The following is a 23,329-nucleotide window of genomic DNA, read 5'->3' on the forward strand; positions in this document are numbered from 1 at the left end:
AATTCCTTCAAACTCAGCTCTTGCAAGAGAATGGATTATTTTAGAAAGTTTAAAAAGTATTTTAGTTTCTCATTAAGGTTAGTTGTAGTATTTCATATTTTTTTTTTTTTTTGTAATTTAATTATAAGAAGGGTTAGCTTTGGTAAAGGCTGACTTGAATTTTTACACCAAACGTTCAAAAGGGCAGGTCATTTTAGGTAAATGACGTCATCCATAATATTTTACGTTTTACTTTTTCATCCACAGTCGGCGAGTCCAACTTCCAATTAATATTTGGCTCTGAAAGCTTCAAGAGTCAGCACTACTGGACAGTAACCCCAATCCCAACACATTTTAAATTACTGACAGACCACTGTAACTGTACTTTTTAGACAAATCCCAAATCAAGCGGATTGAGTATTTCCCGTGTCATAAAATAAAGAAAAATATAAAAAGATATATTATTTTTTTCACTTGTATTATGAATTGTAGAGTACCACTTGTATGCACCGTGCTTAAAAAAATTTCTTGTGCTATTAGTTCAGTGTAAAATTCTTCATTTTAGTATAGACTCGCTCATAACATGAATTAAAATTCATAATCGTTAGGTTATTGGTCATTGAATTATTTGATAAGGATTCACCAGTCATGAATCTCGATCGTTCTAGAACTTTTTATTCATAGTTATGTGAGAAAGAACACAGTGATCCAAATGTTGCTTAATTTTAGTGTTATGTGATGGAATCTTTATATTTTCTTGATAAATATTTCTCTCGATCCAGATAATATAATTGGGTTTATTTTTTAGAGTTCTTTTATTATTTCTTTTATAAACAGAATGTTTTAATGGTCCATTTTTTTGGTTTTTTGAGACATTTAGAAACAATTTTGTTTGTTCTTTAAAAATTCCTAGAATTATAAAACATTTCTTTTGCAATTTTTTAATTTTTTTAGTAGTGAGCGTTTATGATAGATTCAGAGTTCAATTCTCTTAATGTAACCGAAAAAAAGTCGGTATATCATATGGAGTTTAGTTGCTGGAAAGTGGAACTACCATATGTCGAGAACAGATCGTCTGTTCTAATCAACTCTTTAGGCCAAAACCTAAATGAGATCACCAATTTTTTTTAACAAACAATATTACTATCCTAAGGGGGATGAGTGTGGGCTTAGCCTCACAATAAGCTGGTAGTAATGTGATTCAAATTCACATTTGACGAAAATATAACCTAAGACCTCTCATTTACAAGTGAAGATGATACCACTGACCATAGTACTAAATGACAAGTGAGATCACCATTAAACACCAGTATTATAAAAAGTAAAACGGTGTTTAACATTAATTAAAGCACAATTATGTTCTTTTTATATTTCTGGCAGCATATTCAAGATTGGATCAAGAACAGCAGAGTACCCAACTGATCAGATAACACCGTATAAATGCTCTGCATTTATGGAAAGAATTTACCCCATTTCATAATTACTGAAAGAATTTACCCCATTTCATTAATTTCACACACAGTAAAAAATTCAAAGCAGAACTTTCACTGCAAGTAAAAACCAGAAAATGAAAAGGAATGAGAATGTTTTATACATCTATGAGCACACCAGCAGTAATTATTGTGCAACATATCAACAAAACACTAGACATGCTAATTACATCCCTGTTATCTCAGCTTCAAGCTTTGCTTTGCTGTCAAATGAACAACAGGCAATTCGGACGAGCCGGTAAAAGCACGACGGATGCAAGAAATGTAACATCTAAATTTACATGTAGTCAGTTCAAAGTTCATTACAAAGCCAAATGGAGCGAAAACAAAGAAAAGGTAACGAAATAAGGCCGTTTTCTATAAGACGTGAAGTTGTGAATCCTACCTCAGCTATTCAATCCTATCCCATGGCTCACCAGTCACAACAATATCCTTTTGACATCAAGATTGCACGACTTTACTTTGTTTCCCGCATGCTGGAGCCTTGAAATCCTTGCATTTCCACACCGGTGCAGCCTCAATTGGTGGCATACTATCGGCTGAAGACTCCACAGGAAACAAAGGCTTCTTTCCGGCATTTGGGTTACCCATGTTCATGTCTGTCAATGGGGAGCCTCTCGCATCTGTTTCTTCTTTCAGATTTGCTTGATCCCTGAAGGTGCAATTGCTCAACGGCAACTTTTTTAGCTTCACTCTTCCCCTCTTTTTACCAGTGGTACTCACAGCATCCCAAGTTTTCTCCTTCATATGACTTGATTCTGCTTCTCCATTATCCATTTCCATTTGACCCACGTTATCAGGTCTACCATTTTCGTACAAGTCTTGGATGGTGCCTTCGACATTGACCTTATCTGCCATAGAATGTCCATTGCAAGTAGATGCCGGGTTTTGTTCCAAAACAATGCCCCCATTGGGAACCCTAACTTTCTCGGAACCATGTGAGATTTTAGGCCTCTTGTTTTTATGACCCTTTCCGTCAGCACTTGATGAATTCTTTATGATTCTTGGAGAGCTATTTATAGCTCTGTGCAACTTTCGGGCCAACTCTTCGTCCTTCTTACAATTTTCAATCGGTCGGTATTTTTTGTACAAGAGTTGAACTGGAACGTGCTTCTTGAACTTGTTCTTTTTCAGGTGTTTTTCCTTGCCTGCTGTTTCTTCCGAAAAAGAGGCAACCAAATCTAAAGCACTCTTGGCTGCAGCCACTGCCTTCGCAGCTATTGCGGCTTTCTCTTCAGCTGCAGCTCTCGCAACCTCTGCAGCCTTCACTGCAGCAGTAGCAGCTGAATTCGAGACCTCTACTAGCTGCTCCGGCGAAAGGTTAGAGTTATGAGAACTCAATATATTGTTAAGGCGGGTGTTAAATTCACTTGAAGAATGTGATGAAGAAGAAGATGCAGAAGCTGAAGCTGAAGCTGATGCTGAATCTGCAGCTGCAGCTGAAGTAGCAACTAGAGACAGCCATGCAACACTATCACCATCCGGGCTCTGTTTCTTCAAACCAGCAAGCAGACGTTTTCGAGGAGGCAGAAGGACATCAGCATCCAAATGATTGACGTCACAGATGTTTGCCTCCATCGGTCTGCTTCCAGTATACCCCTTTTACACTGCAATGACAATTACTCTTCACACAGAGGGGATGACCACTCCATCTACATAATAACAAGAACTAAATCAAGTTTTGATGAAAAGACAAATGCTTGATACATGAAATACCCAAATAGAAAAACCCTAAAAGCTTTGCAGCCTACCAATCCCAAATCCCAAATCAATCCAACCGTTCTTAAAATCAAATCAACATACACAGATCGTTTGTTTACTCGTGCAAAAACCCGAATGAAGAGACAAGAACTTAAAATTCAGATTTGGGTGGCTTCAGGTTCCAACAAAAACCTTAAAACCAATAACCTCGACTAAATCCCGGGAAATTCACATAGCTAAATTGAGTTCTGTCTCCTCTTCTTCAATCAACCTAGTTAACTTGCGACAACGAAAGCACATCCGAAAAACCACAAATCACCTTGCCCTTATCCAACCCTCAAAATTTTCCCGGGAACCAAACAAAGCTTAATCAAACCTCATCCAATAAAATTCAACAACATTTACAACACAGCTGAATCACAAGCATCACAATCACAGCAAAATTCAAACACACCAACCCAAACTCATCAAACAAACAAGATCGAAAGCAGACAATCAAACGAGCAATAATCGAAACCAATCCGCAATCCCACAAAGCTCAATTCACCATAATTCAACAAAATCAATGCAAGTTTCAATTGTCATTACCAACAATTCAATCAAAATTCAATACAAATGATCATAACAGAGAGAGGAGGGGAAGCAAAAAACAAAATACCTGATCTTAAAGCTAAAGCTGTCTCCTTTTAGACAAAGGAGAGAGATAAACGGCAGAGCTGCAATTAGGGTTTTCAGAGGGAGAGGAAGAAAATCAGGATGGTGAAGGAAAAATGGAAGATGTTGTTTGTTTCCCTTTTATATAATATTATTAATTAATATTTTTGTGCCAAAAAGACAGAGAATTTCGATTGGTTCTGGTTCTGGTTCTAGAACCCCCACAATTAAACCCACCATTTTTGTTCCTTATTTTTTTACCCATTTACTCACTCTCTCCTGCCACCATGGCATCACCATGCATTCATGCTAATTTGCTTATCCATTTTTTTTAAATTTTGTTTTTTAAATTTTATTTACCCCTCACTCTATTTATTAACTCATTTATGAATGCCAATTTCATCCTTTGTCAAGTTTGTTTTTAATTGTTTAATTATTTGTTTCATGTTTTTGATAGATTCAAACTCATAACTATGAGTAGGATGCATTTTTGCTTATCATTATCAAATGGTGATCACGCTTGCCACTTTACTTATTATCATTGAATGTGTTTAAATTTTGAGATCCACCATACACATCTTAAAATTTAAACTTATTAAACGGTAATAAATAAAATGATGAGCAAAAATATTATCTTATTGAGTAGCAAGAAATAAAAATATTATTAACCAAATTGAGCTACAAGCTACTGACTTAACAAATTAGGTTCGATGACTCATTGGGTAATTTTTGGGTTGGTCATGGTCTTGCTTGGATAGATTAGTGAGGTTTTGGTTGATGTAGGGGTTTACCTTTTTTTTTAATTGGGGTGAAAAGGGTATTATAATCATGTTTGATTATTTGGGTTATGTGGTGGTTAGTTGACTTTTGTTTTGAATAATGTTGTATTGTCCAAATCCCAACACGAGAAACATTGGATATTAGCTGTCATCTCATGTTTTTAGTATAATATTTTATAATATTGGCATAAAATTGACGTTAAATAATAAGGTGACATAGTCCATGAGAGTCTTTACTTTGAAATAATCTCCTTAGCATTTCTCGCATCGTTATTGTTGATTGCTTAGTAAAATTCTAGTTTAGTGGTGCAATTTTTTCATATTAAATTCTTAAGACATACCCAATGGTCAAATGAGAAGGATAATATGATGACATGATGGAAGGATAAGGAAAAAATAGGCCCCAACTTTTATTTTTATTTTTGCAAAATACTCAAATAGAAATAATTTATAGGGGTAGATCGGTAATTAACATGAGGACGTCACGTGAAAGGGATAACGACCGCTTGAAATTGTGAATTACATTACCTGCGGCTATATACCTGTCAAGCGCCACGTGTTAGGGTTTCAATATCAGCCAATGACGTTCCAGCTGTGACTCACCGAGTCCCCGCCACCTGTGAGTTTATCAAACCCTGCTGGGTACACTGGCGCAAGCGGTGGTTAAAGATTCAGTTAACTGGTGCCTGGCACCGAACCGCCTTTTTTTCTTCATTCGTTTTCGAAACCCGTGAGCTCGGAGAGCTCCGAACTGTCGTCCGATCATCCAAACGACGTCGTCGTACCGAAGCCCTAACCCCTAACCTAAGAACCCTAATTTCGAATTCGTTCTTTCAGGTAAGCTACGGAGCATTTCAATTCGCCAAAACATTTTCCTTTTCTCTGTTTGGTTGCTGAGAAAGTGCGGGAAAATTGATGGAGGTAAGAATTTTTCTTTTTCTGTGAGTTAATGGATTGGAAAGTATCGGCATTTTAGGTCTCGATGAGGGGCGTAAAGCCGTTGCCGGAGGCGGTTCGTAGCTCGGTGCGTTCTGGAGTTGTCCTGTACGACCTGACGAGCGTTGTGGAGGAGCTGATTTTCAATAGCTTGGATGCCAGTGCAACGAAGGTAATTACTTTATGGAATTTAATTAAGCTTGATTAAGTTTGTGTTTTAAGTAGTAATGATGGTGAATAAGTTAATTAGCTTTACAACTGTTTGTTTATGGTCTCAGGTATCGGTTTTCGTAGGTGTTGGGACATACTATGTAAAAGTAGTGGATGATGGTCAGTGCTGATCTTCCTCTTTCGGTTGTAATCTAAAGAATGTTCGGTTTTGGTGCCTTGGATAATGTTTGTTAATGTTACTTGTAGGGCGCGGGATTACTCGTGATGGATTGGTGTTGGTGGGAGAAAGATATGGTAAAGTTCTCATTTTCCCTTATAATCAATCCTTTAATTGAATGTACTTTAAAATATTGATGCTTGACTTAGATGCGTCTATGTTTTGTGAATTTTATGATGTATGGTATATTTAATAAGCAGCAACGTCAAAGTTTGATCATTCTACTAAGACGGATGCTGGAACTGGGAGCTTTGGTTTCCGAGGAGAAGCATTGGCTTCCATTTCTGATGTTTCATTGTTAGAAATCTTAACAAAAGCTTATGGGAGGGCAAATGGGTATCGCAAAGTCATGAAGGTGTGGGCTTTTTACTGTTTTGCGTTTGTTTTTCATAACCGAATTGGTTTGTGCCTTTATGCAAGTTTAGCTCTGGTTAACTTTTCCTCCATTTTTCATAGGGATGCAAATGTTTGTATCTTGGAGTAGATGATGACAGGAAGGATGTGGGCACTACAGGTACCAACCTATTACTGTTGCTATTGTCTTCATTTAAGCTTGTCAAATTTTCTAATTACATTACATTACTCCGGATAAATGGATTTCATTTGTTTATGGAAATGAATTTCATTGAAGGTTTATCAAACATGGTTAATTTGACGGGTTCCATTACATTACTCTGGATAAATGCTTAATTGCATTTTCCCTGGATAATTCCACGTACATTAAGATTTTGATTGATCACTTGGTTGTTGTTACAGTTGTTGTTCGTGATCTGTTTTACAATCAACCAGTTCGGAGGAAGTACATGCAATCCAGGTGCCAGTTGTGGATCATTTTGTTTTCTTTATGTGGTTGATATGAGATTGTTTTCAGCTGCCTCAAACAATATAGTGCAATGAAATAAACTGATTTGATCTGCTTTTTGATTTGCTTTACAAACTGGAAGCCCCAAGAAAGTATTGGACTCTGTCAACAAATGTGTACATCGGATTGCCCTTGTGCACTCAGATGTTTCTTTTAAAGTTGTAGATATTGAAAGGTTTTCCTCTAAACACATTTTCTAGTTGAAGAATGTATGGTTATTGGTCTTTATTTCCTTGTTTATTAATTTAATACTAACTCTATGTAGTGAGGATGAGCTTCTTCGTACAATTCCTTCTCCCTCTCCCTTGACACTATTGAAAAGGACTTTTGGGACTGAGGTCGCCGACACTCTTCATGCATTGAACACAAGTGATGGCAAATTACAGCTTTCTGGATACATATCTAGCCCTTGCAATAATGTCACCAATAAGGTAGAAGGATTTATATAGATGATGTAGATGATTTATACTTTTTAAATGTTTGTATCCTTGTTTCTTATTCTTGAAACATTTATTTTGCAGGCCTTCCAGTATATCTGTATCCATGTCTATATTTTGGAGAATACCAAATTATAGAAGGAGTGTGTTAGGTCTGAGATGAGTTATATTTTGTCCTTGACCTTGACACTGGCAGATATTAACTTGCGGTTCGTTTGCAAAGGGCCAATTCATAAATTGCTTAATCAGCTGGCCAATACTTTTGAAATCTGGGATCCAGGTAAGGCTATTGATGGGTCCCAAAATAGGAAGCGAAGTAGGCCTCAGGCATTTGCAGCTTATGTTTTGAATTTAAGCTGTCCCCAAATATTTTATGATTTAACCTTTGAACCATCAAAGACATATGTGGAGTTCAAGGTAACATTCCTTTTTTGACTGTGAGTTGTGATCTATGTATCATATACGATCTGCTACTCAAACGCTAACTTATTATAATATATACATTTGTATTTAAATCGCTGAACATTTATGCTTCTTTTTCTTCTGTCTCCCCCACTTTGGCCAGGATTGGGCTCCGGTACTCGCCTTTATTGATAAGGCCATTCAGAAATTCTGGAAGGAAAAGATGCCTGATGGTACACCTTTGCCCCTGGCTTGTTTCTGAGAGCTTCTTTCACTTACGTTGGTGTGAAGGCATATTAATGAATCATTATTTTGGTATAGTGTATTTTTTAAAAGTGTATTAACCTCTAGGATATTTCTAGGAGAATCTGGTTGTCATGGAGCTGATATTTTCATAGAAGATCAAATGCGGAAGAAAGGTGGCAACATTAAATCTACAGATGAAAGTAAGGAACATGATTTTTTTTTTTTTTTTCACATTTTCATTTGGCAGTGAATTGAGTATGAGTTCTGAGCTGAATGAAAGATGTTAGTTTGGTTCAGTTTTCCTGGCTCATATCCTTTCTCTTGGTAGATTTACTTGATGGAGATTTGTCAGAACTCTCTAAGTTTGGGAAAAAAGAGAGCAGGCAAATTTGTCAGGCTTCTCCTGACATTATGGATGTGTTAATTCAAGAAGAGAACCGTACATCTCAGAAGAAACATGTCAGAATGCCATTTGAATATACTGAAGATTTCAATGGCTTCCAAGGGCAACTTGTTGGGATTGAATTGAGTCCTCACACTGATTATTCTTTTCAATCACGGGATGATTGTCTAGACAAATGCATGCTAACAACTCAACAGAAGGAAAATCATCCTTGGATGTCGGATATCAAACATTTCTCTGATGAAGATTATATCCTTGAGAATAGATCCACTGCTGCAGAAAGATCCAGTAATGTGGAGGACAATATCTTTAGCTCAGAATGGAAAGATGAGCCCTTTAAAGTTGATCCCAGTGTTGGCATTGGTTCAGCAAGTAGTAGAGTATCTTATGACCGGCATGAATTCGATAGCGATGTAGAGTTCACCCAGAATCTAGTACAACCGTTCCTCAAGAGTTGTTCCTCAAAAGAAAGTTTTCTATATGAGAGGGATCTGTGTGCAGATAATGGGATTAAATATCAAAGTGATGGCTTCGGGAACAAGAGAAGGCGGGGTGGCTCTTCTAACAGTGGTGAAATTCCAGAAATTGACGGCAGCAAGAGTTTTGATTTCTTGTGGCCAGAGGAGGAATCAAGTGCTCGGCCCTTAACCAAAATTTTGACAAAATTTGACCTGTCTACAGAGTTTGATTCTCCGTCAAGAGCTTTTATAAAGTCACGTCCACACTATGGGGAGCAGTTTTATGAAGAAAGTTCAGTCATGAATGTAGAGAACATTGGTTCCTGCCATAGGACCTTAAATAATGATTGGTGCTCGTTGATCTCGAATTCGTTATCCCAAAACACGTATTTGGACTATGAACCTGTCTCTGATATAAATGCAGTTGAAGGACATTATAGATCTGTTAAAAGGGCTACTAATAGGCATTTTGTGGATGGTGAAGAAAAGGACTGCACATATGGTTATGGTATAATGTCAAAGAGGTCCAGCCGAGAACACTGCACTACGCATACAGACCATGAACTGGATTTTAGTGATTATTCAAGTTCAGGAAAATTCTTTCAGCCACACAATTTAGATGGCGAGTTTTCTCCCGAATGTTCGGATATATTAGCTGACGAGACAGGTTGGTCATATTTGCATGCCCGCAGAAAAGATAACATGGGTATTGAGTTGTATAAAAAACAAAAAGATAATTTTAGAGATCAAGATTGTCTACAAAATCAATCTTCCATAGGAAGATCGAAAAGAAGCCATTCAGCACCACCATTCTATAGAAGCAAGAGGAGGTACTCTACTTTATGTCATCCTTTGACAACAACAACAGGCAAACCTGATGCACAAACCTTTCATGATGCACCTACTTATCCAGGTATTATCATGTGATTTCCCTTTAGGGCGCAGGAGCTGATATAGGTTTGGCTTAGCTGATACACCTTTTGTGCAGAAGTTAGCAAGATGAAGGATCTCCATAAACCTCCTGGTGGTTGCCATCTAAATTTGAACTCGAGTTCTCTCGAGGATTTCCCACTAGCCATCAGGTACTTGAACTTCAATTATTTTCTCATTAGTCATTACGTTATGTTTTCCTTTTAAGTTATGACTCTATCCTCTCAACCATCAAATTTTCTTTCAGATCAGATATTGAGAAATCTCAAGATATAAAGGCTGGTGTAAACAAGACGCACAAAGTTGAAATGTTTGAACAGTCTAAATGTTCTGAGATTCAAGCCACTGCTCCAATTAAAGGTATCTTGTATGTTTATTATGGACAGTGTAATCAATACTTGAATGCTTATTATAAAATAACTTCTTTATCATTTATTGGACAAAATAGTGTTAGCTCTAAACCTTGCCCTGTTTCAGAATTTATCTCCAAGGATCAAAACTCCCTGAACTGTGGGACTAAATGGCGGAATTGCTGTCCCCAGATCACGGTGAGTAATAATATGTGTGTGTGTGTGAGTGGACAGTTGATGCTCGAGAGTCAAGTATCATCGCTATACTTGTTTTCCGCAAAAGTTTGCATCACTTAATCAAATTGTAATTGGGAATAATATTTTTTTTATAATGCAGAGCTCAAGTAAAACACAAGGTCTTGATGATCAAAACATACTTGACATCTCTTCTGGATTCTTGCATCTCTCTTCTGACTCATTAGTTCCTGAATCTATCAACAAGAACTGCCTCAGTGATTGCAGAGTTCTTCGCCAGGTGGATAAGAAATATATTGCAGTTATAGCCGGTACTACACTTGCTGTCATTGACCAGGTCTGTTTGTTGTATATTTTTTCAGGTTTTTTTTTTTTTTTTTTTTTTTTTTTTTGGAGTTTTGGTTTGGGAGTTATGCTCTTATATAAATCAGCAGTAAGTTTCTTGTTAAATAAGGGGCACCTACAATTCACTTATAGATCACAACAAAAGTTTGCATGTATCTAATCACGTTCTTTACTCACCCAAAAGTGGCCTTCAGAGAGGAAGAAATAAACTACCTAGGATATTAGTTTATATATGAAAATCTTGGTCACTCGAAAACTTTATCAGAATAAGATGGAATTGTATGTCTTCGAAGTAGATGCATAAGCGTAAATATGCAGTACATGCAGCTGTATAAAACATTAACTACATTCATACTAAGTCGCACATGCACACTAATGCAGCTGGAGTTCTAACTTTAGCAGCAATTCTTTTCTACAGCATGCTGCAGATGAAAGGATTCGGTTGGAGGAGTTGCGTCAGAAGGTATTAGTATCGTCCCTGTTTAAACTGTTGAAAATGATATTTCTATTTTGGCTTACATGACTAGCTGACTACGTAGGTGCTATGTGGAGAAGGAGAAGCAAAGGCGATTACTTTTCTGGATGTTGAACAAGAGTTGGTATGTAGTGTATCTGATGCTAAATGAAATTTTAATGGTTGCATTCCTTGACTCTTTGGTCTTATAACATAATTCAGGTGCTGCCAGAGATTGGCTACCAGTTACTGCATAACTATGCAAAACCAGTTCAAGAGTGGGGTTGGCTCTGCAACACACATACTGAAGGTTCAGGGTCCTTCAAGAGGTATTTTACGTGACTTACCTGGCATATTTCTTATTTATTGATAATTTATTATTTACAAAAGAATATGATACTGCAACCAGTGTCCAACATTATGAAGTTATGAACATAACACAAAAACTTGGCAGGCTTCTGTATTGCTGATTTGAGTGTCACTAGATAAACTCTGCAAGACTATTGGGGTGCCCCTAAGGATTTGAAATTCTTGTAATTGCAATGTTTAGTTTTCGGTTGCACAATTGAGTTATGAATCAGCGCATAACGTGCATGTCTAGTGTTTGATTTCATGTTATGTATTCATCTATTAAACGTTGTTGCTTCTTTTGCCTCATTTTGGTTTTCATGCTTGGTGTTGCAAAAATATGATAAGTTGGACACCACTTGCATGGTTAATTTTTGAAGCTGTATTGTATTTTCTGAGACATTGTTGTCATGTACCCTGACTTTTGGGATTTAACCATTTGGCAGGAATTTGAATCTCCTTCACAGGCAGCCAACAGCCATCACACTTATTGCGGTAAATAACCCATCACTTCTCATATTTAAGTCTTCCATTCACTCTTTTATGAGCTCAAAACATGTTGAACCAAGATCATTTACCTATCTCTACATTGTTTCGTTTGAAGTGATGACTTGATATGAAGCTGCCGCTCATATGTTCCCGTTATTGATACGATTTTCTTCTATAAACGAGATGCAGGTACCCTGCATCTTAGGCGTCAATTTATCTGACTTGGATCTTATGGAATTTCTTCAGCAGGTAATGTGCCTTTAGTTCTATGACAGTTTTCCCTTCCTCTTTTTCTGACGATGTTCTTTATCGTATTCATTCCCCAACTTTAATTAACTTATGACTGACAGCTTTCTGTTGAATCTTCAGCTTGCTGATACAGATGGATCATCCACAACGCCACCATCAGTTCTTCGAATCCTAAACTCTAAAGCATGCAGAGGTAAATCTGAACCTTCGTGCTCACCCTAGAGGCAAACAAGTCTTGTTCAATAATACGGACCTAAAGATTCTTAAACTTTTTAGGGCAAGAATCTTATTAGGGCCTTTCCTCCACTGAGTATATTGCATACAGAAACTGGAAAGTCAACCTTGCGTTGGTGTAATTATAGTGACAGAATAACCTTGTACTCTTTGACCTCTTAACGCAGTTCTTACTTTTTCAATCATTTCCTTCTCTTGTCAGGTGCAATTATGTTTGGGGATTCCTTGCTTCCTTCCGAGTGTAACCTCATCGTTGAAGAGCTAAAGCAGACTTCTCTATGTTTCCAAGTAAGTGGTCGTTACAGGCTAAGAAAACTTATGGATGTGAATGTGGATTTGTAGTATCGGGGAGAGGCTTCTATGTTGGCTTCCTGAAACACTGAAAAAAAAATTTGTTTTGCAGTGTGCTCATGGTCGACCAACAACTGCCCCGCTTGTCAACTTGGAGGCGTTGCATAAGCAAATAGCTAAGATTGCGTCCTCAAATGATGGTGCGGATCAGTTGTGGCATGGGTTAGGTCGACATGAACTTAGTCTCGCACGTGCGGAAAAACGTTTAAACTTGGCTAGAAGCTAGAGTGATGACGATCCAATTTTGTTCCAGAGTCACAATGCCGGCCCTGCCTATGCGGAATTGACACATTCAAAGCCGTAAATTCATTCTCATTCTTTGTACCTAGTGTATAGCATGCTTCATGCTGATAAAGTACATATGCCATTGCCAGCCCCATTGAAGAAAAACAAGGAACGTGCCTTTTTATGAGCACTTGACTGATCGTGTAACTTGTTTTTCCACATAAAGAATATCATTTCATTTTAGTTTTCTGTTAACCAATCTTGTTTCAGCCAAGATTTATGACGTTTTGTCACAACGGTACAATAGATGAAAATCTGTTGTCATCGAGATATATCTCTTTATGTCTATGTCACTGATCACGTGGGCAGATTTTTGTAAAGCGAATGTTTTGCAGGTAAATACTTAATCATGATAGTGGTTGGGCACCCCGGATTTGTAATCAATACGTGATTAGTCTAATCTTTGGTGGCAAGGCAAGCATATGGTAAACCATGATTACAATCATTTATCTTGCAGAAAACTTAATAGTATTTTTATGCAGAAAACTTAATAGTATTTTTATGGTAAATTAAGAGGAAAACTAACGAAAAGTTTTTAAAAACTTTGGCTTTAATCAAAAGGACAAAATACATGTGTAAGTGAATAGTACCAGGAGTGACTTTTCAAGGTTAAAATGTCCTTAATGTTATAAGTGAACAATACCAGGAGTGTTTCGTTAAGATTCCCTAAATTAAGCCCCTGAACTATTTGAAATCAGCCAATTAACTCCTCATCATGAGATTCAATTAAATTTTATATACTTTGCTGTCAAATAGTGGCACGACTTTACCCTCAAAAGTGAATTACGCGTTGGTCACGTGCCGGTATTTGGGGGCAAAGTGAAAAGAAATTTCATCGAATATGACGGCAAGAGGTGAGTTGTCTAATTTCAAATGGTTCAAAGGGTTAATTTACTGTAAAAATAGTTCATAGGGTCACTCCAACTGGATAATAGTTCAAGAAGTCAAATCACTCTTGCCAGAGTTTGAAACTTTGGCTCCAATTATAGCAAGAGTGAAGGAGAAACGAGGGAGGGAGAATCAGAACAGTCACCGGTACACAAATGGTTAACTCGAATACTCGACTACTCATTCGATTGCTATATCGGAATGCTGCCTTACCAAATCAACAGTAAAGAATGAGAACAAACTTTGAATTTACATTGAATTTGGCTACAATTAATCAAATTAGCAGATTGTACAGTGTGACCTGCGTAACTGACTGCAATAGGAATTCCTTTAAATCTTGTATGTATCAAAATCCTCGCCTTTCATCCTCCTCGTCACTTGGTTTGCAACAGAAACTCCATCAATCGGAATGCTAAACAACTACGTGACCTTGAAGAGGATGCATTAGCTCCGCAAATTATTCTATGTTGCTTGAGCAGCAATCAATCATCTCCATCAACCATCTTCCGTACATGCGTTTGAGCTTCCTTTAGTACCAGTGGCAGCACATAAGGCCTTCCAGATGGGCACCAACATTTTCATAGGCGGACGCAATTCCTGGAAAACGAATTCAACTTTCAAAAGCCAAGCTCTTTCATCACATTTATGCCTCCTAATAGCTTGCCAATCGGATGATTCTCCAAGCTTAAGTTGATAAGTAGAAGGAATTATGTACCTTAAAAACTAATACCAATTCTGCTTCCCCGTGTACAATGAAAGACAGGCTCCAGTAACAAGTAACTGGAGTCACACATTCTAGTACCACAGGTTTTAAAATCTTGTCCATAGGAACGAACCGACGAATAATCTTTCCACTACAATGGTAAAAGGGGTAAATTCGCACAGATGATTTAGTCAATAAAGATAATACACATAAAACAAATAGAGAGAGAAGCTACCTCACATAGTGAGTTTCTAGTTGAACTCCAAACGCTGGCATAACCATGATGGACTCTGTCGTCATTAATACACTAAACAAGGTAAGAGCGTGACAAGAAACATTCTTAATGTGAAATAACACGGGAAGTATCAGTTCAGAGGACCAAAAGCCCCATCACTCGGGTCCTCACCTTTCTCAACACTCTTCTGAAGCAATTTTACAAGGAACGCATCTAAAAGGAGACTCCATAAAACAATGATGACTGATTTCTCCTGTTAATTGTAAGATCATTGTGTCAAAGTTGTTGAGGTATGATGGAATTTCAGATACCCAATACGTTCTTATAAAACGGGCATATAATCCACTGTGAAATTTCTTTCAAGAACAAGGTTTTCAAACAAACCAAACAAAATCCTGCAACAGAAAATGGCAACTGAAAGTCTCTCGCCAGACTAAATTCAAGTTCATAAGTTCTTAAACTGGACCTCGAGAATAAAGATATAAACAGAAGTACAAAGTAAAATGATTTATACGAGATATATGAAATTAAGCGGATATAAGGCATACCTTAACAAAGAAAACGTAGAAGGCGGTAGCTAGAATAACAACAGCAAACAAGTATACGAAGAGACCCTTCGCACCACTCTTTCTTACAATGATGTGGTGCACATCAACTGCTTCACAAGGCCGCTTACAGTCATGTAAATACGTATATCTCGAATTAGTTATAGATGAACCCACCATTATGAACCCACCATTCCCCCCAAACTAGTTCTTCATATAATCGTCCCTTTATACTGTCATCTGCATATCCACAAAAGAACCAATTCTTAACATTGCTATGATTGAACTCAAAACATAAAGAAAACTTGGTCAGGATAATTGTGTCATTCAGTAAAGCTACTCTAATCTACGGGGACGGCGTGCAATGGAGCGGGCACACTACCTTGTCCAACTGGCCTAACCCGCAACTGCAACATTCAGTGAAAATGGTTTGTTTATGTTACTACACTGTAAAGCTCCCACCTTTATAACAATGGTTTAGCTACATTTGTGAAATCGAACAATCTGAAATGAATTTTCAGCTGATACAATGCTGGATTTTTGCCCAAAAATTCCATGAAACAATTAAAAACATAAAAATGGTAAACCTTACTTTCATAAATCGATAAGAATAAAGCCTTGGCGATTTCTGTAGATTAGGCACTGCATTGGCATTGGCCAACACAATGCCAAATCCATGGAAATTAGGGTTTGAAGTTTGCATTGAATGGGGAAATTCTAATGTGACCCGAATCAACTTACTCGAGACGAAGTCCTCTTTCAACCTCAATGGCGATCGGAGCCCAGGCCCTGAAGCCTCTCAAATCCTGCTCCTCCCGCCCTTTTCTGCAAGCCCTAATTGTAAAATCATGGAAGACGACTACGACTGTGATACGCAGGTTCGATCAGAAGAGTGAGTCTGCTGAAAACCCAAATTTCGAAACCTGTTGGAGCTGGTGGAGTTGTAGTGCAGAGAATAAATTACTGTTCACGTAATTAAACAAATTACTTTAATGGTAAAATTAATTTAACCAAAGAATAGTAGATTTATTAAAGAATACCGCTATTCACATACTTATTTTTACCTTTCACGCACTCTTGTTAATTGTTTGTTATTGATCATTTTCAATTAATTTGATTTGACGGTAAAAAATTAAAAAGAATGAGTAAAAAGTAAAAATAGATATGTAGATAGTACAATCCTTACTAAATGGAGTCGTTTTGATACTTAAGCTTTTGGGCACGCATCATAACCGTTCATGCATTGTGAATTATACATGCATCAATGATTAAAATCTCACGCATAAGCATCTTACTGTAGAACAATTTTATTAACTAGTTAGTGTCTATAGTAATTTTCTTTTAACAGTTGGTCATTAATTGAATTTTACTTATTCCAAAGTTAAACTCAAATCCCCAACTTTTTTTTTGTCAACAAATCCTTAACTTGAATTGCTTGTATCAAGTTAATTATATATATATATATATATATATATATACACACACACACAACCGAAATTCTATACTGCTCTAATTTATGAAGAAAAAAAAAATTAAACTCGAGCGCAAAAAGCGACATTAAGTTGAGTTATTAGTCTTGTGCGAGAGGTGAAGTTAGCTTCCCAACTCAACAAAACAACCCAACTTGTAATCTTTTTTTACTTTTAGCAATTGGTACATTTGGCCGTTTTACAAAAGGTCGATGCTTAAATATTTTTTCCATTATTACATTGGAAGAGATCAAACTCGTAATTACATTGAAAGAGGATTTTGTCTTCAATAGTCTCTAGACTACTAAATAGTGTCATCCATTGAATTGGCAACTAAACAATAATTGTATGTTCTCAATTCAACTATGACCACTCATTTTCTGTGAAAGCCATCGAACATTTGATAGTTTGAGTCTTCGAATAATTCATTACAAATGTTGATGATAGCAACCAGGCGTCCAAAGGCAATTAAACAATTTTGCATTCCAAATCCAACAAATTAATCTCACCTAAACGAGAGATTTTCATTGTGCCGAAAACACGGTCTACGTCTAATACACCAAATATCACAATACAAGTAGTTTGATACTTAAAAAAAAAAAATTCAACCACTTGTATATGACATTTAGTGTACCAATCATATAATCATATCCTTTGACAATTTTATAGTGTTCCCGGTATACTAAAAATTTCTTCACCAGAACAATCATATAATCATATCCTTTGACAATTTTTTCATAATTGCCCCAAGCCCCCCTCATGCTAGTGAATGCAATGATTGTATTGAACCTTCAATTCAATGACCTACTTTTCTTTCTTTAAGACCAAACTTTCATAGGAAAACTAATGGAAATGACTTGAAAACTTTGATTTTTAACAATAAGGACAAAATAAAGGGTAAAATGCATAGTACCATGATTGACTTTTTAGTGTAAAATGTAGATTTTCGTTACAGTGAACAGTACCGGGAGCTTTTCATTAAAATTCCCAACTTTTATCTCATATTTCCCTCCTCCAACTTACCCAAACACTTGAACCTTTCGTTGCAAAAAAAGATTTAATCAAATCATAAATTAAGCACAGAAAAACGCATACGAGTGGTTGGATACTTTTAAAAAAAATTTCAACCACTTGTATATGACACTTAGGGTGCGTTTGGTACGTGGGACGGGACGGGACGGAACGGGACGAGGCGTTCCGTCCCGCGTTTGGTGCGCCAAAAATGGGTGGAACAGGCTGTTCCACGGGACAGATTTTGGGTGTTTTTGCGTTCCACCTCCCCCCCTGGAACGGGTTTGTTCCACGTCTGTGGAACACAATGTTTTACCATTTTAAGACAAATATACTCTATGTCTTTTTCAAAAATTACACCTTCGTTCCGTCCCGTCCCGTCCCGTCTGCATACCAAACGCACCCTTAGGTACCGTTTGGTACATGAGACGGGACGGGACGGAACGGGAAGAGTCGTTCCGTCCCACGTTTGGTGCGCCTAAAAACTGTGGAACGGGTTGTCCCATGGGACGAAATTTGGCTGATTTTTCGTTCCACCTCTTCCCCCTGGAACAACTCGTTCCACATCCGTGGAACACAAATTTATAACATTTTATGACAAAATTTCTCCTTATCTTTTTCAATATTTATATCATCCGTTCCGTCCTGTTCCGTCACGTCCCTTCCCATTCCGTCCCGTCTGCGTACCAAACGGTACCTTAGTGTACTAAATCATATTCTGGGTAGCCTGAAAATTTCTTCACCAGGACAATCATATAATCATATCCTTTGACAATTTTTTTTTTTATAATTGCACCAAGCCCCCCTCATGCTAGTGCATGCAATGATTGTATTGAACCTTCAATTTCAATGATCTACTTTTCTTTCTTTAAGACCAAACTTGTATCTCATCTTTCCCATCTTTCCATCCTCCAACTTACACAAACACCTAAACCTTTCCTTGCAAACAAAGATTTAATCAAATCGTAAATTAAGCACACAAACGCATATTAGGCCAATTGGCAAGAACAGTAGTCCTGTCTTTTTGTATTCAAGTTCGAATCTACCTCCACAGACTAGAATTGTTTAAATTATCGTCTTGCCGATGAAAAAAAAAAAAAAAGTAGAAAACAAGCACATAAACTCTCATTGGCTTCCCAAAATAAAAGATCTATTCTCATTCTATAAACAAAGCAAAAGGCAAAGCAAGATTGATTAGTCAAGGCTCAAAACACAAAAACCCCAAAAGCAACTTTCCATATGTCATCATACTAGTATAATATTTATCACTATCTCTATCTACTCTCCAAGTTAAATTGAGTTGGAGCCATAACTCTCTGCTAGGGTTAGGCTTGCTATGTCTCCATTTCAAACTGAACCAACCAAACTCACTCAATCAGGGATCTCCTTCACAAAATAGCTCGTCAAACAGAACGAAAACTCGGACATTCACGAATGAGGATCAACCCGTCATGCCATAGTCTTCTGCCTCCTGAAAAAGATTATAATTTCCGGCTTCCATCTTTCCGGTCATCAGGTCATGCCCTGCAAAATACATGCCATTTCTGTCACGATTTCACAAATCTTAAAAGTTTAATACACATATTTTTCATGCGTGTAAATGAGACAGCAAGGGACTTCACAATGTTCTCATCTTTGTTCCAAATAGAAACGCGACGCTGATAAATTTTGTATGTATGATGTTATTTGTTACCAAATCTGTAAATCATAATCCTAAGATTTAACCGAAAATCAGTAGCGTTCTTAGGCAGCACATATGCATGCGGGAAACTTACAAACCTATTTAAATTTCAGTGGTTGATATTTTGTTTGCTTGTTGAGTATATCTTGCGAAAGGGGTAAATCGGTAATAAATAGGATGGTAAGCCAAGAGCCAGAAAGAAAAGTTTATACAATAACTTACTTGAGAGCACATCATCATAGAAGGCCATTTCGCTTAAATGTCTAGAACTCCTTAAACCGCTGTGTGACGGGAACATCTTATCTGCCTTAGTGGTATGCGGATCCAAGAAATGCAGGTCAGAACTTATCTCCTGGCTCTGGAAGCACAAATCTTCAGTCCTTTGAGCTGAGTTCTGCTGGGACTGAAACGTTTCCTCCGGTCTAGTTTTTTTGTCCTTAGGTGAATCAACCTCTGTCTCCACTTCTGATTCAGCATGGTTACATGCTGCATTTTGTTGCTTCCTCTTTGATCGAGCGCGCCTGTTCTGAAACCAATTGTACACATTTGTTTCGGAAATTTGCCCGTGCTGGCTCAGCTCAGAGGTGATCTCCTTGATCTTCTGCTTGCTTGGAGTTCCATTCCCTTGCTCGAACAAACGCTCAAGAATTTGGAGCTGCAACGCTGTTGGAGTCCACCGCTGCCTGGCAGTAATTTTGTGGCCAGTGGATGTCATCAACTGATCGCAGTACAGATTCCCCATCCTGACTCCTGAGATAGCAAATGCAGATGTTTTTGTTCAAAGCATATATGGTGTCATTGCATATACTAGCGAATGTGAATGCATAACAAAGTTTTCGTTAATATTTTATTAACTAAAGCGCAGATGCGTGCGTAGCCATATTAGCTAGGGCGGATGTTTAAGGTAGAATATCGCCTGTATAAACTAAAAAACCTAATCAGTTCAATTTCCAGATCACAAAGAGCTAAATCTGAACAAACAGAGGAACCCAAAGAAGTGAAATCCAACATCTCAAGTTAGGAGCTTTTCGCCTTGACCTACGAGGGCAATTTTGGAGGATAACATTCTTTGAACAAACACCAGAAGAAACTAGAGATCAATGGTAGAAAGGACCAACCCAAGTGAGGAACCCTAAAGTAAAGAGAGAAACGAAACCACAAACAACCAGAGAAACAAGCAAACAAACATCTATACCCTTTCAAAACAAAGCACAAGAACATACAATTGGAATGTCAAAGTAGCGGTATCTCAAGCTAACGGACCGTCAAGTGAAAAAAATAAAACAGAAGTGCACGATTGGCTTGAAATACCGTTACTATGACATTTTAAGTATAGGTAAGCCTTCAACAAGGACGACAAATTGCCAGGCATGAAATAAATTGGAAAACTACAAAAAGGCCAAAGTTTTGAGGAAAAATTACAAACAGAATCCTTAAGAAATATAAAAAATCCATCTCAGAAAACCAATAGATGAACCCAAATGACCACTGAAAGCAACCATAAACAAGGACCATATTGCAAAAAGCAAAAAAATGGAAGGACTAAAAGAGAAAAGTGAGAAAAATAGAGGGACCTGCAAGATCTTGCTGCGCAGTGAGGTTCTTGTGCATCTCAACAAGCTGCTCACAAATGGTGGCATAAACTGCAATCTGTTTCCTCAGAGTCTCCAACTGCTCATCAGTCATCACCTTCACATACATCACTCCTCCACTCCCATTCCCCTCCATCTCTTGCTGCTTCTCCCACTCCATCATCTCTCTCTACAACTTTCTCTCTCTACAGTCCTCGGTCTGTGCGTGTGTTGAAAAACTGAGACAGTGATTCTTGTCAAAGAAGAAGAATACAAAGACAATGAGAAAGTAAGGCGACAAAAAGATGGAGAGAAAATATAAACACGGGCCAGAGGATGTTGAAAAATCAAATAAAAAAAAGAAAAAGGAGCAAATAATTGGTGGGTTGGTGTAGTGTTCCCATGTGTGCGCGTTAGTGCAATCCTTGTACCATACATCATTGTCTACTTGCCCGAAATTACACGGTAAAATTTTAACACGCGTTCAGATCGTTAAAATTAATAGTATATCTTATGTCTTGATGGACTTCAAAAAATTTCGACGCAAGAGTTCTGTTGGCATTCCTTTTTCTTTTTTCTTTTTCCTCTAAATTTTTAATATAGTTTCCGAGAGATTTGTAGAATCCTAAAGAAATCTTTGATTGATGAAAAAAATGATTTACCTTCCCGTTTTACATATAATTTACATTTGATCATAATCGATCATTATATCCTTGTTTTGAAAGTAAGTTCCAATGAAGAAGCCCCTAGAGAAAAAGTTTCATGTAATTGAAGCCTTACAACTAATCCTATCATCAATGTTTGAGTAAAATGCAACCCATTAACAGTAATTGTTTGCTTAAAATTTTAATTAACGATCCCATCAATCACTAAAGAGATATGAAGAATTTTTACAAGCGATATTCATAATTATAATTACGCCATCCATGACAAATGTAAGGTGAAGGAAAAATCTATCCTACTCTCAAATGTAGTTCAAGTTCATGATCTGCCAATGTAGTTGAAAGCACTTTTGTTAGTAGCGCTTCTAAACTTGTTTAAATTCAAATTATTTTTTCAGACAACACAGGAAAAAAATTAAATCGATTTTAAGGGTTTGGATTTTGAGAGTTTTAACGAAATACTTCTGGTATTGTTACATTTTTACTCTTTTCTGTATTCACTACAACTTTATTTGTCATTTTTCATTAAAACTAAAAAAAATTTAAACTTTTCGTTAGTTTTCTTTTGGATTTTCTATATAAAAATAAAAAGGGTTTAGGATTTAGGGTTTGAAGGAATTTACTCGGTATTTCTTGTAGTTTGCGGTAAAGTAATTAGAAATTACTGGATGATCAGTGGTGGTAGGCCTCAGCTCCATCAGTGAGGGTGCCCTGATCTGACATAGCTAGTTGAACGAATGAATCTTGGTCTTGGAGCCAACATCTGCTCGGAATCTCTTTATAAGAATTTTTAGGATCCGTGACGTCTTCGTTTAATGTATATTATATAATTAATTTTTATTAAATACTATTTATATTTAATTTTAAATAAAAAAATTTAAAAAAGTTTCTCATTATTATATATAATATACGATAAAATAATATAATTTATAAATCTCTTCACAAAAAGTATCCGAGGATCCGGATTGGGTCTTGAAGCACCGTGCTCTGCGCGCGGCCGCTACAGTGAAGTACTTGTTGTCCTCTAGTCTGTACTGCCACTCAAATTCTGACATTGGTGTTGGATTTCTTCATGTCAGAACTTGTTCTACAGTCACTTTACACATCGATGATTCTAACCCATCCTAATGTCTTCTTCCTTCTCTCTTCTTCTATTTGAATCACGTCAACATTTTATATTAATTTTTTTATAAAAATAATAAGATAAAAAAATAATGTGTGAGAATAGGGAATGGAAGGGGATAAGAATAGAAGGGGAGATAATCCTACTCCGATCTTCTGAGTTTTTTTTTTTCTCTTTGTTTTATTTTAACAATTACCATTATGTCACGTTAATATTTTGTGTTGACTGCTTTATAAAAAAAGACAAAGTGAAAAGTGTAAGAGGACGGGAAGAAATGAAGGAAATTAGAAAGAAGAGAATCATAGTTTCCCAGAAATTCGTATATCATATATCGTAATATAAATGGAGAAAATAATATGTTTTTTACTATTTTTTTACTCACATTATGAGACCTAAAGTACCCAGTTGAATACGAGGGAATTCAAAATTATTCTCCATCCAACGGACATCATTTTACTGCACAAAGATGACCCATC

At 37.0% G+C, this 23,329-nt stretch overlaps 4 protein-coding genes across 11 annotated transcripts; 1 reads left to right on the plus strand and 3 right to left on the minus strand.

Moving 5' to 3' along the window:
- Positions 1-1,547: 1,547 nt before the first annotated feature.
- Positions 1,548-4,099, minus strand: LOC103455564 (uncharacterized). Its single transcript, XM_008395152.4, has 2 exons — positions 3,829-4,099; positions 1,548-3,121 (listed from the first exon to the last, which is right to left on the minus strand). Exon 2 carries the CDS (start codon positions 3,045-3,047, stop codon positions 1,911-1,913), a length of 1,137 nt encoding a protein of 378 aa, XP_008393374.2. The 5' UTR covers positions 3,048-3,121; positions 3,829-4,099; the 3' UTR covers positions 1,548-1,910.
- Positions 4,100-5,254: 1,155 nt separating this feature from the next.
- LOC103400365 (DNA mismatch repair protein MLH3-like) lies at positions 5,255-13,148 on the plus strand. Of its 2 annotated transcripts, none has more exons than XM_029089937.2 (26): positions 5,255-5,440; positions 5,580-5,711; positions 5,818-5,869; positions 5,957-6,004; positions 6,128-6,282; positions 6,384-6,441; positions 6,684-6,741; positions 6,872-6,964; positions 7,055-7,220; positions 7,311-7,326; positions 7,423-7,643; positions 7,792-7,861; positions 7,991-8,074; positions 8,203-9,648; positions 9,724-9,817; positions 9,913-10,025; positions 10,143-10,213; positions 10,353-10,547; positions 10,974-11,018; positions 11,095-11,154; positions 11,232-11,338; positions 11,804-11,852; positions 12,036-12,095; positions 12,216-12,288; positions 12,532-12,617; positions 12,733-13,148. In XM_029089937.2, the coding sequence occupies exons 2-26, from the start codon at positions 5,586-5,588 to the stop codon at positions 12,904-12,906; spliced, it is 3,720 nt and encodes a 1,239-aa protein (XP_028945770.1). In that variant the 5' UTR covers positions 5,255-5,440; positions 5,580-5,585; the 3' UTR covers positions 12,907-13,148. The 2 variants fall into 2 exon arrangements, with proteins under 2 accessions (XP_028945770.1, XP_070670945.1); XM_070814844.1 differs by having other exon boundaries at positions 5,298-5,440; positions 9,727-9,817.
- Positions 13,149-14,012: 864 nt separating this feature from the next.
- LOC103454590 (uncharacterized) lies at positions 14,013-16,294 on the minus strand. 7 transcript variants are annotated; one of them, XM_070814866.1, is made up of 7 exons: positions 16,078-16,245; positions 15,714-15,798; positions 15,340-15,622; positions 14,963-15,044; positions 14,792-14,846; positions 14,569-14,707; positions 14,013-14,450 (listed from the first exon to the last, which is right to left on the minus strand). In XM_070814866.1, the coding sequence occupies exons 3-7, from the start codon at positions 15,514-15,516 to the stop codon at positions 14,349-14,351; spliced, it is 555 nt and encodes a 184-aa protein (XP_070670967.1). In that variant the 5' UTR covers positions 15,517-15,622; positions 15,714-15,798; positions 16,078-16,245; the 3' UTR covers positions 14,013-14,348. The 7 variants fall into 7 exon arrangements, with proteins under 7 accessions (XP_070670967.1, XP_070670952.1, XP_070670964.1 ...); XM_070814851.1 differs by having other exon boundaries at positions 15,340-15,576; positions 15,719-15,840; positions 16,078-16,238; XM_070814863.1 differs by having other exon boundaries at positions 15,714-15,868; positions 16,078-16,224.
- A 2,655-nt stretch (positions 16,295-18,949) lies between these two features.
- LOC103454607 (WUSCHEL-related homeobox 13-like) lies at positions 18,950-21,444 on the minus strand. Its single transcript, XM_008394204.4, has 3 exons — positions 21,072-21,444; positions 19,720-20,247; positions 18,950-19,340 (listed from the first exon to the last, which is right to left on the minus strand). Exons 1-3 carry the CDS (start codon positions 21,250-21,252, stop codon positions 19,258-19,260), a joined length of 792 nt encoding a protein of 263 aa, XP_008392426.1. The 5' UTR covers positions 21,253-21,444; the 3' UTR covers positions 18,950-19,257.
- Between the last annotated feature and the right edge of the window lie 1,885 nt (positions 21,445-23,329).

This window comes from Malus domestica, chromosome 02 (genome assembly GCF_042453785.1).
Source record: "Malus domestica chromosome 02, GDT2T_hap1".
In the NCBI taxonomy this organism is placed as follows: domain Eukaryota; kingdom Viridiplantae; phylum Streptophyta; class Magnoliopsida; order Rosales; family Rosaceae; genus Malus; species Malus domestica.